The 19281-nt window shown below is 36.7% G+C and overlaps 1 protein-coding gene across 2 annotated transcripts in view; it reads left to right on the top strand.

The window, feature by feature from the left end:
- Nucleotides 1-15864, top strand: part of LOC110806813 (E3 ubiquitin-protein ligase RKP) — a 28068-nt gene extending 12204 nt beyond the window's left edge. The window contains exons 6-10 of one of the 2 annotated variants that reach the window (XM_022031756.2): nt 9169-9453; nt 9551-9682; nt 13758-13957; nt 14607-14811; nt 15061-15864. In XM_022031756.2, the coding sequence (XP_021887448.2) occupies nt 9169-9453; nt 9551-9682; nt 13758-13957; nt 14607-14811; nt 15061-15351 (1113 nt within the window). In that variant the 3' untranslated portion in view covers nt 15352-15864. Of the gene's footprint in view, nt 1-9168; nt 9454-9550; nt 9683-13741; nt 13958-14606; nt 14812-15060 lie in introns of those variants that run through there. The other variant, XM_088206476.1, reaches the window with a different exon arrangement.
- Nucleotides 15865-19281: the final 3417 nt, after the last annotated feature.

Below are 19281 nucleotides of genomic sequence, written 5' to 3'. Positions count from 1 at the left end.
CGGCGATCTGCATGTGCAGCCATACAACGCCTCATACGGAGCTATACTAATATTTGCTTGGTAGTTGTTGTACGCGAACTTTATCAGGGGTAAATGGTCATCTCAATGCCCCCCGAAGTCAAGAACATAAGTTCGGAGCATATCCTCAAGTGTGCGGATCGTCTTTTCTGACTATTCATCGGTCTGAGAGTGGAATACAATACTAAGGGACAGTTTCGTTCCCATGACTTGTTGAAAACTAGACCAGAACCGAGAAGTGAACCTGGGGTCCCTGTCGGACACTACTGTCACTGACACTCTATGTAATCTGACTATCTCTTGGATATACATTCTTGCCAACTTGTCCAAGGGATCGGTCATCCTGATGGCCAAGAAGTGGGAAAACTTGGTAAGTTGGTCAACAATTACCCAGATGCCATCATGTCCTGAGCATGCCCTGGACAATTCTGTTACAAAATCCATGGTGATATGTTCCCACTTCCACTCCGGAATTGGTAATGGTTGAAGTAGCTCACTTGGGCGTTGATGCTCTGCCTTGACCTGCTGACATACCAAACACTTAGAATCAAAGTCAGCTACATCTCTTTTCATCTTGTTCCACCAAAATCAGGGTCGCACACTTTGATACATCTTAGTGCTTCTGGGATACATGACAAATTTTGAACTATGGGTCTCTGTCATGATGTCCCTTTTCAACTCACTGTCACCTGCAACACACACTTTATCCTGCAATCTGAGCAACCTATCGGCAGATATTCGAAATTTTGAATTAACTCCCTGTTCTGCATTTTTCTTAAGAGCTGCTAGGATGGAATCGGCAGATTGAGCTTCCTTTATTCTCTGGATTAACTCAGGTTGAACAATCAGGTGATCCAACATGTACTCTCTTCATGTCCTGAAGCCGTACATGTTGTGCGGCCCCTATCTGCCTGCATTTTGAAACCATCAAATGAGTTAATATACTTGCACTTTTTTTACTGAGTGCGTCGGCTACCACGTTGCCCTTACCTGGGTGATATAAAATGTCGCAATCATAGTTCTTGAGGAGTTCTATCCACTTTCTCTTACGCATGTTGAGATTCTTTTGAGTGAATATGTGTTTCAAGCTCTTATGATCGATATAGATCTGAAAAGTCTTCCCATACAAGTAATGGCGCCAAGTCTTCAAAGCGTGGATGATTGCAGCCAGTTCTAAGTCATGAGTGGGGTAGTTTTTCTCATGATTTTTCAACTATCTGGACCCATAAGCTATGATCTTCTCATGCTGCATCAAAATACAACCCAACCCTAGGTAGGAGGCATCATTATACACTGTATATCCACCCGATTCCCTCGGCAAGGTTAACACAGGTGCGGTAGTCAATCGTCTCTTTAGTTCTGAAAAAAAATTTCACAGTTCTCGTTCCACTCAAACTTGACGTTCTTTTTTGTGAGCCGAGTCAGAGGAGTAGTTAGGTTAGAAAATCATTCCACAAACCTGCGGTAATAACCTGCCATTCCCAGAAAACTACGAATTTCCTTAACCGAGGTCAATCTTTCCCAACCGAGCACTGCTTTAATTTTTTCGGAGTTTACCGACACTTCATCTTTTGATTTAATGTGCCATAAGAAGGTAGTCTACTCAAGGCAGAATTCACACTTGTTCAACTTTGCATACAGGATCTTCTATCTGAGAACCTGCAAAACCTGAGTCAGATAGTGAATGTGTTTCTCTCTACTTTTTGAATAAATTAAGATATTGTCGATGAACACAAGGACGAACTGATTCAGGAATTGTCTGAAAATCTTGTTCACCAAGTCCATGAAGATGGCTGGAGCGTTGATTAGTCCAAATGGCATGACCAGGAACTCATAGTGCCCGTACCTGGTTCAAAATGCTGTTTTGTGAATATCTTCTGCGCTGATCCTTATTTGATGGTAACCTAAACGCAGGTCTATCTTGGAGAAGATCTAGGTACCCTGCAACTGATAAAAAAGATCATCGATCCTGGGATGGGAGTACTTGTTCTTGATTATGACCCTGTTCAGATCTCTGTAGTCTATACATAATCTCAACATCCCATTTCTCTTTCTTACAAATGTGACTCCGGCACCCCAAGGGGACACACTATGTCAGATGAATCTACTGTTCTGCAATTCAGTGATCTGTTTTCTCAGTTCTTCTATCTCAATACGACTCATGTGGTAAGGAGCAACCGAAATAGGCTGAGTGCCTGGCTGAAGATCTATGATGAATTCGACTTCTCTATCCACTGGCAGTCCGTGTAGTTCATCCGAGAATACATCTGAAAAGTTTCGGACTACTGTAATCTCTTGAATACAAATTTCTTTCTTGGATTTGCCTAGTTAGAGAAAACAGTCAGATTAAAATACTTGATAATAAGAGAATTTGCCATGAGAGAAACAAATGTTAAAGAATTTTATTAATTTGTGAATGACTCCTCATTAACAGGGTTGAATACAACCTTCTTGCTAAAATAATTTATGGTGGCGTGATATGCCGTTAGCCAGTTCATTCTTAAGATTACATCAAAGTCCCCCGTGTCAATATCTATTAAGTCCACACTCAATTTTCTATCTGCTATATTTATGACACAGGTTTTGTATACAACTTCCTCCAATAGTGTCATACTCCAGGAGTAAATACAAACAACACAGAATCAAGTTTTTGAGGTAATATATTTAATTTTAATTCAAAAATAGGTAAAACAAATGAATGCAATGCATCAGTATCAATTAAAATATGAGCAAAATGGTTACAAATAGTGTACGTACCATGTACTATCTCCCGGTCGGCTTCGGCATCTTGCTGAGTGAGGTTGTAAGCCCTAATAGGAGGTCTTGTCTGGTTTTGGTTCCTCGGTCACTCCTTTACATAATGTTGGGCACTACCACATATGCAGCAGGTGTTGTTGAGGCGATAGCAAGGTTGCTGACAAGTCTTACTGCGCTCTGCTGTTGGAACCTGAGGAAGAGCCTGAGTCATCGGCCTGGGTCTCTTGTTCTGTTGAACAGGTGTAGTAGGTGATGGTTTGCAGTGTGAAGCCGAGGGCTTGAGGTTCCCTACTGCTTGAGGAAAGGTGCGAAAGTTCTTCTCCACCAACTGTGCCTTGGCTAGGACAGCCGAATAAGTGTTGATCTCGAGCACGAACAACTGTTGCCTGATCTCAGGACGGAGACCCCACTCGAACCTTCTACCCTTCCTGCCTTTATCCATTATGCTTTCCGGGGAATACCGGCCCAACTCTAGGAACTTGCGAACATATTCTGATACAGTCATGTTCCTCTAGACCAAGTGTGCAAACTCTATCTCTTTCAGATGTCGGAGATGCTCTGGAAGGTACTCTGCATGAAAGACCGTCAGGAACTATTCCCAAGTGCCTGAAAAGGGCAAGGTGGCCTGTTTGAGTTACCACCAGCGGCCTGCTTCTCCCACCAGCATGTAGGTAGCAAGGATGACTTTTTGTCCATGAGTTACCCCAAGCGTCATCAAGGCCTTCTCTATCACAGCTAACTAGTACTCGACCTCTTCAAAGGAGGATCCCCCCTGTAAAAGTAGATGGATTTAGTTTTTTATACCTCTCGATGTAGCCTGGGTCTATCATGGGAGGAACTGGGTCCCGTGGAAAAGGGACTGGACTGCGCTGAGGATGGACTAGGTGGCCTTGCGGTGGTACTGGATGATACGGTGAGGCTCCGGATTGTATTGTGGTGGTGCCGGGTAACGCAGTTAGGGCACCGGGCCATACTGTAGTGGTTGCTAGGTGGTACTGTGGCTGGGGCACCGGATCATACTGTGATAGTGTCGGACGGTACTGTGGAGGAGCAGGATCGTACCGGGGTGGCTGGGGATCCTCTCACTGCAGAGGTGGCTCAACCTGTGGCAGTGGGGGAGGGTCAAGTAGCTCCCTTTTTATCCTCCCGGGCTTGCTGGGCAGCGATGAGTCTCTCCAGCATCTCAAATAACCGGTCAACATCCTCTTGTAGCAAACCCTCCCGGGCTGCTCGGTTTAGTGGGGGCCTTCCTCTCCTTATCTATCTATACCTGCATTTCACAAAAAATGATTGAGTGATAATTCATTATTTTTTGTGTTTCCTAAGAATTTTGTGTAAGGAATATGTCCGAGGAACGCGACTCTGATACCAACTGTAACGACTACGAAATTCCAAATGAAATAAATCATAAATTAAGTGCGGAAGCGAAATAATTAATTAGTGTTTACATTCCTTACACAATAATTTAAAGTACCAAAAAGTGTTATGAGAATTACCTTTTTTAAAGGAAATACAAAAATTAAGGAAATAAATAGAAAATAAATAAAACTAATATTCTACTCTCAACCCTTTTGTAGATTGATATCTGGATCTTGGTACTCTTGATCTGAAATGGTTAAATAAGGAATAAGGTACACTAGCCCAGTAAGAATATCACGCTACTCACCGACACAAAAATGAAGGTTGATAGAAAAATAAAAAACAACTAATGGAACTCTTAATTAAACAAATTCATTTATCATAAATAAAATCTTTTATCATCTACTTACTGTAGTGAAATTTACAAAACAATTTATAAATACAATAATATAACACAGATCATGATTTCATATATAATCGATTTGAACAACTATTTTATCATTTTATTAGCCTACTGGTATCCATGGGGGTTCATAGGGATGTCTCCACAACGTGTGAACCCTTTTCTTTAACCTTTTAAATTAACGGGCCGTCCCCATATCCCGTCCGGTATGAGCACCAAACTACTAAATCTCAATATCCCGTCCGGTATGAGGGTGAAACGGGTCGTCCTCATACCCCGTCCGGTATAGGTGCCAAATTACCAAATCTCGATACCCAGTCCAGTATGAAGTAACATTCACGGTAGGCTTTCCTATGTACCCGGTCCGTCCACCATTTTGCAGGATATCCAGTAAGGTTGTCGTTTCATCTATTCACTTAATCACACAATTTTCTGTTTTCCTTTAATATCAATTTTTCCCAATTCAACCGTAAACACATAAAACAACCAATACATACATTCAAAACTATGAAATCGATCAATCAGATACTATTATGCATTCAAATCATAAAAACAATTAACAGAAACAACAGTAGATAATTTTCGGTTCTGACTCTATTAATAATCCGTAATTAATTATGCATATTTTCTAAATTATATAAAACACCTTATTATTGTTAATTTGACTTCAATTTCATAACAGAAAATAGGGTTAGAGATTTTTACTCAATTCGATGCCCGAAAAGCGAAGCTCGTTGACTGCACCTACCAGCGGTACCCCAGATTCCTTGAATTTTTCTTCAGGATTAAAATGTGCTATAAGTATCTACAAATATCACAAAAAACCCAAAAACAGTGTCAAGACACCTTTTTTTGGCCAATTCCAGAAGAGCTGCCGTGCTCCAACGACAGCCCACCTCGAGTTGGTTATTTTCGGCCGGTTTTGTATCAATCCCTGCGAGAAAACACGTTAAGAGGTCTCGGTTGGCCAAAAAATACGAAAAATTGAAACTTACTGACGGCAGGGCTCTCTAGTGCGGTGTTCTGCCGGCTCATTTTTGCAGTTGGGTGTTTTGCTTCGGTTAACCTGTAGAGAAGAAAACGGTGATTACAACGATGAAAAAATTTTGCAGAACAGGAATCGGAAAGGATCTCATCGGAGGCGATTTTTGAAATTTTTCGCGACGGCATCGCCAGAATTTGCCTGTAGTTTCCGGCCAATTCGCTGATTTTTTTGCTCCGATTTGGCCATGAAGGTGTTTAAAATTGAATTCCAAGCAAAAGGAAAAATATTTACCTCTTTTAGCGGTCGGAGGTGGCTCCGAACGGCGGCAGGTGGCGGCGGCTGGGTCTTCTTCTCCGACGAGGGTGTCTGGCGACTAAGGTTAGGGTTTGGTGTGAAGAGGGTTATTTATACTCGTCCTCTTTTAATTTGAGTCATTCATCGCGTTTGATCTGGACCGTTTATTGCGTTTTATCTGGACCGTCTGATCGTGATTAAATAGGAAGTAGATTTGGACTGTTGATCGCATTTAAATATGATCGTCCAATCGCATCTAAGGAGTGCACGCATCTGAGTTATCTGTGCGCGCGGGAGCGGATCTAGGCTGTCTGATCGCGGGCACGCGGATCACTCTCGTGGCACTGCGTCAACGTCCGTTGCCATGCAGCGCATTTTGGTTTGTCAGAGCTGCTAAACGGATATCTTACGTGGCACAACTTTCCTAAATTACATTTCAACCATCAGTTTTCTGATTTTTCTTTCAAAAATTCCTTCAGAACCCAAATTTTCACATATTTTTTTAAAAATTATTTTCAATTTCATCATCCTTCAAATTTTCTTTATTTTTATATTAAATTAAATTAAAAAAATCTTAAAAATTATATTTATAAATTAATTTAAATTACAAAAATTAATTTGGGTATTACAAACGATGCAGGAGTTTTTATGGAAGAGCCCCTAGGATAAGGAATAACAGAATTGGTGGCTGTAAGGTGATGGTTGGAGATACTAGATTCATCATTTCAATGAATACCATCTTGTATCCTTGACCAAGTTGGTCAGGGCTCTTGGTAGCTTGTATGGCAGACTACAAAATTTCCATTGTACTTCTCAATTTCCATAGCTCTAGTGTACGCATTTTTCAGTGAATTAGGGGAGTAGTATAGGAGTTCTCTCTTGAGGTATGCCCTAAGGCCATTGATAAACATAGTAACAATGATGTCGCGTTCTTCTTCAAGGGCACACCTAAGGAGTAATTCTTCAAACCTAGACATATAATCACTCACTCAAGTATTCAACTGTTTAATTAGTCAACCAATTGTCTCTTGAAGTAAGTTGGTAAATATTTTTCTTTGAGCTTCTGTTTGATCACATGCCACTGAGTTATGCAGGGTTTCCCTAAACGCTCACGGTTGAGTTGGGCAACTTGCCTAAACTTTCTAGCTGACCCACTTAATTTCACCTTAGCAAATCAGACTCTTTCTATGTCTGTCATCTCATATATTCGAAGTAATTTTCCATGCTGACTAGCCATTCTAGGAAGACATTAGGATCTAGTTTACCATCATAGCTAGCAACATCTATCTTGACTTGCTTGATAATGTCAGAAATGTTTTCACTCTTGTATTAGATTATTGGTGATTATTTTCTTTCTAAAGTCATGATGAGATTGTTTAGTTTGTTGAGAATATCTAGACCTATCTCTTAGATGATTGATTTGATCCTTATCAGAGGCTGGCACACAAAGACGAGGGTCATGATAAGGGTCTTTTCTAAGCCTTGAGGACTAATCCATTTGTTTAGTCTCGTAGTGATAGAAATTAGCTTGCACATATGAAGTTTCATGAGTTCCATGCTGTTTAAGAAGGAGTTCAAGATTCTAATCAATCGTGAATTTGCCTTTTTCTAATATTTGAATTTTATTACTTAGTTCTGTAACAACTAATTTCATGGTCTTAATATTGTTAGATTTTTCTGTCATGATGTAAATAGGGGGAATGAAAGAAGGATGACCAGAAAAGGTAATGGCGAAAAAAAAGTTATGGTAGGAAAATAAAATTGCTGAGAAAGCTATAATTGCTTAAAGTAAAATGCTATCAACTGCTTAAGAATGCACAGTAAGGCTCAAGATTTTTTTTTAAATAAATAAATTAATGTAAGGGGAGGCTAAGAGAAGGTTGAGAGTGTAGGGCTGAGTTGTATGTTGACTTTCTTTTTTCTTTTCAGATGTAGGTATAACTATGAAAAATATAGGTAGAATGCAAGAGTTTACTTGCATGCTTGAAGGAATAGATTTTCCCAGTCAATTTGAAACAGTAATCTAGTTTGAGAAATGTGATGTATTGATTTTAAGCTCATACCAACTGATGTAGGATAAAGAGAGTTTGAAGAGAACATTTAGAAAAAAAATTATTAAGAATAGAACTTGGAGATCTTAGATCTCAATAATCAAAACAATTTCTTAATATTTGAATAATAATCATAAGTGGTCTACCTAATGACTAAGTTAATATCTATAAGCACTCTAATACAACAAAAAACCTACAAAATATGAAAATAAGTTAAATAGAAGGAAACTAGGGAATATTCCTATTTCCTTTTATTGTAAACAAAGAAAGTATAACATAGGAAAATAAGTTAAAAGGAGGGAATTAGGAAGACAGGAAACCTTCTTATTTCCTTTTATTCAAAACTTTCCAAAACTTTAAAAGGAAATTAAGATTTCCTATTTCTTTTAGTGTAAAAAGGAACTTAGAATTTCCTAATTTGTTTAGTGTAAAATTTCCCAAAATGAATGGTTTTATTTATTGGTTCCCCATCAAGAATCATTTTTGTAATTCCTGATGTTGTGTTTTTTGAGGAGGATGTCTCATCCTCTGATTTTGTTATCATTACCTCTCTTATTTATACAACCTTTTTTTCTATTAAACAATCTTTACAAATGGTCCAGTAGATGGCATGAGGCATGTGTGGGAAAAGCTTTGCCTTTTTTTTTGGTCAGTAGAAATCCTCGTAAGCCGACTTGAATAGACTCATATATGAAGTCTCTATAAGGCTAAGAATTTGACTCTCATAAACTTCTTCCTCGATACACCATAAAGATGATCAGATTTCCTAATTTGTGAGCAGGCATTGCTTGATGAGTGATGCAGCCCATTTTTTCATATCTTTTGTGGTCTGTATATGGCCCCAAAAGGCTTTCCAAAAAGAAACATTGTTCAACTTTTTATTTGACATTAAGACAAATGAATGAATCTTTTGGACAAATGTTGGTTGCTCCTTGAAGAGCCAGAAAGTTTATGTCGATGAGCATTGTGAAACTTAAATCTACTTGTAAGGGTCTATTATTTGATGATGATGGTGGATGTGGTTTCCTGAATTCTTTTGATGTCTGCTAGATGATTTGAAGAGAAATGTCTCTGAATAAGCTTTTTTTGTCAAGTTTCACAATTTTTTTGTCAGGACAGTCAGGTTATGGTAGCTTTCACAATTTCCTTTTGTATTATTGGGCATTATATTTTGGAGCATTTCCTTGTGGTTGCAAAGTTTGAATTATTTGGGCATGGTTATAATTTGGAGATCTATATTTGCACCCTTTTTTCTATATTCCTTCCCGATGTCCATACCATTTTGGTTTGTTGTTCACCAGGTCACTTTTGTGGTTATCCATTTCAATGATCCAAGGATAGCAAGTGCTGACCTGAGGGATCTTCTTCTTCAATCTATATCAGTCTTGGTACAGTACAAGGACTATTTGGCAGCTTTTGAGGGTAATGAGGCAGCCACCCAACAAATGCCCAGAGCATTGTTATCTACATTTGACAATCGATCTTGGATCCCGGTTACAAACATACTTTTGCGATTGTGCAAAGGTTCAGGCTTTGGTTCTTTAAAGCATGGAGAATCTTCATCGTCTTCATCAGTTATTTTCCAGGTGAGTGACTAAATTCTTTCTTTGCTTTCTTTGATATCTGTTTCCTACATGAAACTGCATCTAACCATGTATCATTTTCTCCTTTTTGGTCCTGTAGACGTTGCTAAAAGAGGCGTGTGTTAATGATGAAAAGTTGTTCTCAAATTTTTTAAATCGCTTATTTAACACACTTAGCTGGACGATGACTGAATTGTCTGTTTCAATTCGAGAAATGCAGGAAAAGTACCAGGTAATCTACTTAAGTTTCATCATTCTGCTGTAAGTTTGTTGTCATTGTATCACTGTTTTAGTTATTAGTTTGACATTAGAATTTAGACAGATGGATAACAGACTTCTTGTAATGTACACAATATATTGTGAGAAGAAGTACATGGACTAGGGGTGCAAGGAAATTGGTGAGGAACATGGAGATAATGTATATTTATGTATATGTATGTAAATATTGTATATGTATGTCTAATATGTTTAAGAAGGAAAGGGTTGTACTCCTTAAGTTTGTTGTTATTGTATCACTGTTTTAGTTATTAGTTTGACATTAGAATTTAGACAGATGGATAACAGACTTCTTGTAATGTACACAATATATTGTGAGAAGAAGTACATGGACTAGGGGTGCAAGGAAATTGGTGAGGAACATGGAGATAATGTATTTATTTATATGTATGTAAATATTGTATATGTATGTCTAATATGTTTAATAAGGAAAAGGTGTACTCCTGTACATAGAAGGGGTTATAATTTATGATGTGGACATATGTAGGTAATCTGCCTAGTTGCAAAAGAAGGTAAAACCAATAAAATCATGCCTATGTTTAGAAAGAAAATGTTTTTGAAGAGAAATGGGGAATGCATTCAAAAAGCCAGAAAACAAGAAAGCAACAGGGAAAACAATGTGTTAATACAAGATTACCACCAGTCCCTTTGTATTGGGGAAAGAGGAACCCCCTAAAGAAACCATTTTGGCCCAAAGAGAAGATAAGCACAGATTCCTAATAAGTATGATCTACTGGTAGATGATTCTTGCATTTCCGCCAAATAAAATAGTAAAACACAAGCAAATATAGTCCATTGTGGATAACAAAGATTTACTTTTCCTAACACAACCACAAAAAGATTAGAAACGAAAATATTCAAAATTGGAGGGCAAACTTAATTATCCCAAATAAGGAGGAAGTATGTGATTGTTATGTTGAGCTATGAAAGCACATGAAAAGAGCAATCTGGATCTGTAGATCTGACAATATCTAGTATTACTTCTATTTAGGACCACGTTTTAAATAAACACTGTCTCCTTTTAGAGAACTTTCAATTTCTAGGAAGATGGAAGAGAAAGAGACGTGAAGATTATGTCTCCCATCTACTTATCCACCTAAGAAAGAAACTAAGATCAGTCTCCCTCCCTCAGACAAGCGAGTGAAAATGGTTACGTGAGTCATTATTTTCTTAGGGATTCTGTGGGAGGTGGGAGAACCCACTTGTTCTTTACCATTCTAGAGTTGCCCGAACTTGCTTCTCACCATGTTGTGCCATAAAAAGTTAGGTTCATATGGAGAGCACCATAACCATTTGGCAGAATGGCTATTTTTTTTTTTTTTTTTTGCAGGACCTAACCTGACCTTATTAGGAAGAAATAGGCCTCCCATTTTACAACATGGTCTTGAGCATTCTGACCAACTCTTGGCCCCAAGAAATCTCATGATCCTTCTATCACCATTTGGAATTCTGAAGAGTATATAAGAGAGTGGTAGATAGATACTACGGGAAGGTCACTGTACCTCTAAGAGGGAAAGGGTCTCCCATCCAATTTCCTGAACTCTTAGAAATTCTTCCCACAACCAGGTTCCAAAAAGAAGAAAGCTATACTCTCCCCCACTTCCAAGATAAAACCCCTTCTCTCTTCAATAAGGCACTGAGACACCTAAGATAGATAATTGATCAAACCAGAGTGCTACATTTCATAATGCGGACCAAATTATCAACAATATCGCGGTCTAGATTTTCTCCACCACCTCACTGCCAAACAAGAAAGAAGGCAGGGGGTCTGATGCAGATAAAAAGAACTTTGAAACACATAGAGTTGGCTGTGGAAAAAATTAAAATCCAAAACATGCAATCCAAGGGGGAAAAAGAATATAGATCTTGTGCTATTGGTTTTATTTTGTGATGTGGAACCCGGGATCAACACATGCAATCCAAAACCCTACATACAATTTTAACATGCAAAACGTAAATTCCTAATAAACCCTCCCTACTTTAACCCACAATTAATTTGTGATTGCAAATTAAAATAATTGAGAACAATTAAATAGATTTGAAAAGACGCTACGAGATTACCTCGATAAGTAGATTCAATTCCTGATTCAACGAGTCGGTTGAAGAACTTTCTCGAAAAACACTCCCAATAGCCAAAGCTGAAGCAAAAATAATCTTGAATTTTATTGATTTTGTGAAGTGATGATTACAACCTATGAAGTAAGGCTTTTATGTAGGCATAAGCATTACTAGTTCTACTTGAACTCAAAAACAAAATCCTAGAAAAACTCTAATTACAACTTAATTTAGAAACTATTAAAATAAGACTTAAAAAGACGTAAATCAAGTAAAATTAAAAGTCTTCTCTCTTGGAAGAAAGTCCTTGGTGTGGCCGAACTCAATCTCCCTCTTGCATTCGGATTAGGCTTCTAATAATTTATTAATTTCTTATTGAAGTGGTTGTGTTGAAGATAAGCAAAGAGTCCTCCAAAATGAAGTAGAATCCAAACTCTTTCTTTAGTAGAAATCCAAAGAGGAAATCGGCTAGGACTTGGATTTCTCTTCTCGTGGTCTTTCCTTTATCTTCTATGATTCTTATTCCATAAAATATGAATTTATGAAGAACAGAATTCATGTAGGACTCTTAAAATAGCTCTCAACCTCCACCATGATCCTCTTTGCTGCAAATCCTAAAGCAATTAGGATTCAGAATTCAACTTCACCAAGATTTCTTCCTCAAGCGTGCTAGTTGGAGAAGTTTCCTCATGGGGGAGAATTCTCTTCGCTGAAGAACTCTTTCCCCCTCCTAGCTCTCGGCTAAGTCCTCTAAACGTTAGGAGGAAACATGGCCGACTCCGTTTATGGCCAAATGGGTCATGGGCCTTTGTCTTGGACTCAAACTTGTGTTCTTCTTCATTAATCTATTCTTGAACCAATAGTTGAAAGGCTTGTTGGAGGTTTTTGGACCTTGATTTTGTGATAGGCACATTAGGCATCATAACTCTCTTCCCCAATGGTCTAAGTCCATAATCTTGCACGTCCAAGTGTTGAAGTTGCCGTTGGGTCTCTTGTGGGCTTGATTTTGGGCGGAACTCTCCCATGCCTATGCTGCAGGATTCCTTGTGGTTGCAGGAATCCCCCATCCTGCGGGAATTGTCAATCCCGTGGAATTCCTCTCCCAAGCCGCGGGCACCTGTCTCTCACATGCCATGGGAATTTACTTGCTGCAGGATTCTTGCTTGCGGGCGCATGCTTGCTTGCGGAATTGTCTTCCATGTCTCGGGATTCTCCTATGCTACCTCGGCTCACATCATTTTGTATGTGAGTCATTGACCTAAGTCAATCATTTCAAAACAAGCACTCTTGTTTTTTTTTTAATACTTTTTTCCCTTTTCTTTTCTGGGTTAAACAGGTTCTCTTCTTTATGGAAATTGAATTCTTGCCATACTGCATTCTATTTGTTCATATGTTTGTTTGACTACTTCATTTGATTCACAATTGTTGGTCAACATGGCAACTTGTCAGGTTTGGGTGGGCTTGCATGACAGGAACCCAACTCGGTTATCTTTTTTGCGCATGACCTATCCCGACTCTTAACCATTTAAAGTAGAATTTTTATCAGACCAAGCTATCCTCAATTTAAATATTAATAGTTAAGAGATTTTAAAAAATAATTACAAATGTATAATATAATTTGATTATATAAAAAGTATAATTAATACAATTTTGTTGTTTTATATTTTTTAAAATACATATGTGCGTTGGGTGAGGTTGGAGAATTTAACTATGTAACCTGATCCAAGTCCAGATTCAAATTAGAAAAACTGTATCAGTGTGAGAATGGGGTCGTATGGTCAATTTATGGACATAATTTTTGTCTCTATTATCAAGTATAGTTACACTTAAATAATTTTGATGAAAAGAAATGCAAAAGCTTTCCTCGTTCTTGATTGTAGTTGTTTGATCGGTATGTGTTTTACTGGTAAGTGTTTGGTTTTTCTTTTTTACATCAAGTCACCTTTTTGTCTCTTAGTAGATTGGCTGTTTTGCAGGTATTAGAATTTCAGCAAAGGAAATGTTGTGTCATATTTGATCTCTCGTGCAATCTTGCAAGGGTTTTGGAGTTCTGCACTCGTGAAATTCCTAAGGCGTTTCTTTGTGGAACTGATACAAACCTGCGAAGGCTTACTGAACTGATTATATTTATTCTGAACCATTTAACCTCCTCATCAGATGTTCAGTTTTTTTATTTGTAAGTTGCTGGCGAAGCCGAAGTTATTATCTTTTCCTTATTTTTTATTCTTGCATGCTCCCCTTTTCTTGTTGTCTCCCTTCCCCCTAAAAGCAGAGGTTCTTTCATTTCGTAAAAAATTTTGAGGTTTATTTTGAAAAAATTTATATAGTATACGTAAATATGCGTGGGATTGTATGTGTGTGCTATTTAATTATAAATGAAATAAAAGCTTACAAAATATCAAGAAGTCTTTGTTTTCAATCTCAGGTGATTTTTTAGTTTCTAACTATCATACATGTTTTTATGCACCGTAGTATGTAAGAATAAAAAAATTATTAGAAAGTATTTTTTAATGTCAAATGGAGCTATAGTTTCTGGTTGTTTTCACATCATTTTATCAGTTATAAAAGACCTAGAGAGGATCTATATCTATTGATTAGCTGCTCTTAGGATATTACATTGCTATACTGCTATAATTTCATCACACTTTGTTTTTCTTAACTTACCCTTCTTACAGAATTGAAAGAAACTTAATTGCTTGCTGTGATGCTTCTTGGAACCTACACTTTATGTATCTTATAAGTATTTTCTTAGATGAAAGCATTAAGATTTGTTTAATTGAGCAAGGTATATAATGGCTATTTTATCTTTTTCTGTGCGTTTGCAGATCTCTTAGAAGGCATGGACAATCAATAGAGAAAATGAATCGAGGCATGATATTGGCCCCTCTTGTAGGAATTATCTTGAATTTGCTAGATGCTAGTGCAGAGTTGGAATACAGGGACCAGAATGACGTTGTGGATGTCTTTGCAAGCATGGACTGCCCTGATACTGTTCATTGTGGATTCCACTACCTGTTGGAGTACAATTGGGTTAGTTCATATTGGTTTTAATCAGTTTTTCTGTCTGCCTGCAATTAGGTGGTACTTGTGTTTGCATTTGTATATTCACATGATGGATGGGATCCCTTGTGTTTCCATGGTATTTTTCTTGATGATCAAGTCACCATCTGATAAGATTTCCTTTCAAGTGCATAGACATTGATGCCAATTTTATTTTTTTTGGCTTTGCTTTTAGTAATCCTAACTGCCTCCTTTAACTTTGCCATCTTTGATTTCCAGGCCGCCTCATTCAGAGGGGATGCTTGTTTTGCAAAACTCGGGCAGCTAGAGAACTTCTTAAGCAGCCTCATCAGCAGGACAGAGTCCAAGGGAAGGATACAATATGGGAAAGAAACAGATGGTGATGAGAGCACATGCTGTATCTGTTATACTTGTGAAGCAGATGTACAGTTTGTACCCTGTGCACATAGATCTTGCTATGGCTGCATAACCAGGCATCTTCTGAATTGCCAGCGATGTTTCTTCTGCAATGCAACAGTCTTAGAAGTCATAAGAAATGATGAAGACTGATTGAGCTTATTTTGCATCTTTTGGTACCTTGCTTTGCCCTGGTAAGTAGCTGTAGCTTGGCCTTGAGGCCCTTTACAAGTGAAGATCGTGAAAAGAGATGACTCCAAAAGGAAAGAGATAGAATTACAAAGTATAACGGGAAAAGGAAAGAAAAAAAAAAAGAGAGAGAGAGAGAGAAAAAAAAAATAATTTAATTTTATATTGCAAGATAAAGTTAGGTTCATATTTTTTTCTCCTGTGTATATGGGTTCTTAAAGTTTGTAGATTGCTTGGGTAGTAGGGAAGGGAAAAATGGTGGGAGTAGGTTAGCAAGAATTTTGAGCGCATTATTCTGTAAATATGAGATGTAAATTGCAAGGAAGATCTCTCTTTCTCTCTCTCTCTCTCAAAGGGTTTTTAAGATGATATCTTAGGAGGTGTTATAATTTAAGTTCAAGTTGACAGTAATTTTAGGAACTATCATTTAGATGTCAACATTTAGAGAAGAATAAAAGTGCTAGTGTTTACTACTAATGTTGGAAAGTTTTAAGTTTGTAGTATCAGTAAGTTCTTGTGGATTAATCTGAGACGAGACTCAGAAGGATAACTGCACAGGATTATTCAGTGATTTCCCGCATTACAGTGAAAATCCTGTTTATTTGGTATTACCACCAAACTTGCAAAAAATATTAAGCTTATTCTTTCAATTCACGGATATATTTATTTATTCTATTTGAGCACCAATTTTTTTCCAAAATAAGCCATTAATTTTTTTTTATTTTACTTAACAAAATTCTCCAGGGAAAAAACAGCAAAATCCAATTCCTAAGTCATTTAATTTGTTCTGTTTTAGTACTACTGTGAGGAAAGTTCAGTACGTTCTCCAGTCCCTATTACAATCTTCATTTCCCTCCAAAATTTTCAAATGAAATAAGGATTGGATTAAGCCCAATAAATACTAACGTAAGAACTAAATAACAATATATTTCTACTTCTCGAATTTGTAATTCAATATTACCCCATTTTATAGAAAAGTTTATGGGGGTATGCAATGGTTGGCCCGTCGGTTTTTTTTTTTAACAAAATTGAATGAACCAATCGGTTTATAACTAAAACTGAATTGATCGAAGTATATCCGTCAATTTAGTTATTAATTAAGATAGTCAAAATATATTTACTATTTTTGTTTCTTGAGTTTTATTACTTTATTTCAAAATAAAATTTCAATTTTAACTTATTTCATTCAAATTATTACATTATTTCAGAATAAATCGTTACTCCATTTTAGAATAAAAAATCTATAGCGTTGCTCATAAAATGATCACATGCACATACTCTAATTTGCAAATAATTGCATTCAAATTATTACACCACCAATAAAAAGGTCTAACTCTGTAGTTACAGAGTTTAAGTTATGTAATGTAAGAGAGATGTGGGCACGGAAGGATGTTAATGGTTAGAAAAAAATTTTGGACCTCATTCCCTTTTAATCTTTTGGATAGTGTCAAAAGAAATAAATAAAAGAGCCTTTAAAAGGATGGAAGATGATTTGATTGGGTTGGAACTAGATGGTTTTAAATTTTTGATTTTTTTTTTTTTTTTTTATCGTGAGTCATACTTTGTGCTCTATAGAAGATTTAGGAAATCTTATTAATATCTTGGTTGACATCCACTTAATACTTGTAATGATACACATTATACTTTTTATTTTAAAAGAAAAAAGAAGATCTAATTAATTTTACTAAACCAACAAGAAGAGAAAAACTCATCTAAGTATGTTGAACAACATCAAAGTACAAGAGAATTAAGATCAATTAAATCAATAAAATTATTCTTATTCTCTAATCTTACTTGACTTTCTCGACAAAATATTCATCATTATCAATGCTTAATTCGTTCTACTGTTATTTGTTATAATAAATATCATCAAAATATAAAGTGACAATTCGTAAAAAATTTTGCTCAAATCATCGGAGAAAATATAACTTACAAGAATTTGTAAATTTCTTTGAGCTTAATGAAATAAGAAGACAACGTACAATAGTCTACTCACTCCAACAAAAGAGAATTTGCAAGAGGAAAAATTGTACTTTTATGAATATGGTGTGAAATTTATTAAAAAGTAATAGTACTCCAAAAGCTTTTTCGCTGAGTAGTCAATTGAAGTATTCATATTCTGAATAAAAGTCCCACATTTGCAATTTAAAACATGACTCTGGATGAAGCATGGTGATGTGAGCAAGGTCAAGCCAAAAGACCTCCCAGAAATCTAAATAGAATCTCAAGTGACGAAACCCCATGTAAGAAAAAGAAACCACGCCAAAAGGGAAATTCTAACAGGTCCTGTTCCAAATAGGCAAGTAAGTCCAAAAGTCTTTTGTTTCTTAAGTCTTAAACTGGAAAGTAAATCCAAGTTTCCTAAATTAGAATAGGCCAAAAAGAAAAGTAACATCATCTCTAACTATTTTCCTAATTAAGATTATTCTAAAAAATAAACCAAGTTGTTTTAAAGAAGACTTAAGACCCAAATGGCGATTTATGGGCTTGAAGAATTGCAAGAAAAGTCCATTGTTGGCCCAACTAGAGAGGTCTAAATGTTGGTCCAAAATAATAAAGCATCAAGGGCTCACGATTATGGAGAGACTCGGCCCAAAGAGATAACAGCAAGGGAAAAAAGCCTGAGCTGTGATGTGGGCTTGGAGGCCCACTAGGCGTGCAAGTGAAGGCACCCGGTGAGTAGCCTGCACCCAAGACGCACCCACTCATTGGACAACGCACTCGTGCGGGGCAGCAAGCCGCACACGTGACGCGTACATAGAAGTTATACATACGTGCAAAGGGGTGGAGAATGATTATTCAATGGATCAAAAATAACTCAATCACGAGCTTACTATATTCAACAATTCAAAACTTAATTATCCAAAATTAAACATTTCCTATTAGAATAACAATCAATGTATTGAAGATTTATTCAGGTAATTGAAAAAAATAAGAAGAATAAGAAAAGAAGTCACATTTTACCCAGTAAGTTGATCTCACTTCCCAACTCAATGGAATAATATGAAGTTCTCTAACTTGAAAACGCTTGAAGAACTCCAAAAATTAGCAGAGCTAATTTAAAACAAAAACTTTAATTTACTGAATTCTAAAGATGTGTTTTACAACATAGAAATTATACTAAAATATTATAAAAATACTAATAAAATAAGCTGGATATTATCTCGTATGATTTTAGATTTAAATCACATGGAGAAAAGCAGAAGAAGAATCCTTCTTATAGCAACATCATGTCTGCATGCCTCACCTACGTGGGTGGCATCCCCGTATACGTGCAGTGTGCAGCTTGCACGTGTCTGCAGGTGTGCGGTGTACAGTGTGCGTCTCCTCTCTATTTGTGCGTGACTTCCTCGCACGTGCACAAGCCCGCCGTGCACGCGCGTCTCCTTAGCACATCTGCTCTTTTTACTGCATTTGCCATGAGAGTATCGTCCTTAAGGGCATATCCAAAAATCATTCCATGTTAACATTAGTTTTTCGTTGTTGCATGATTATTATTGTCAGCCACTATTATGTTTGGTTCTTGTTGTAGATTATGATAGGTTTCTTCTGGGTTGAAAATATTCCCTACCACTGACTAGAAGAGATCGAGAGAAATTGCCATCTAAATTAGAGACAAAATTATAAGAAATTAGGGGATTTTTTTCTCTAACCAGAGGAGATAGTAAAAATTTAACGAAAATAATTTATTGATTTCAATAACAAGTTGAGGAAGCAGAAAGAGAATATAATTTTTTAAAAAGTTTTACATTAATATAAAAAAAAAAATTAAAAGTATAAATTGATGTTCGTCTTGATATATATGTAATAAAGAACTAACATAGTTATTATGATATTACCATGTTTAATTTATGAAAAAACTGTAATTGTAACATATATTATAATTATAATTAT

The sequence above is a fragment of the Carica papaya genome, chromosome 6, assembly GCF_054855325.1.
Source record: "Carica papaya isolate Zhongbai chromosome 6, ASM5485532v1, whole genome shotgun sequence".
Lineage (NCBI taxonomy): Eukaryota > Viridiplantae > Streptophyta > Magnoliopsida > Brassicales > Caricaceae > Carica > Carica papaya.
Note: the sequence above shows the minus strand (reverse complement) of the source record. Positions and strands in the feature narration are given on the sequence as shown.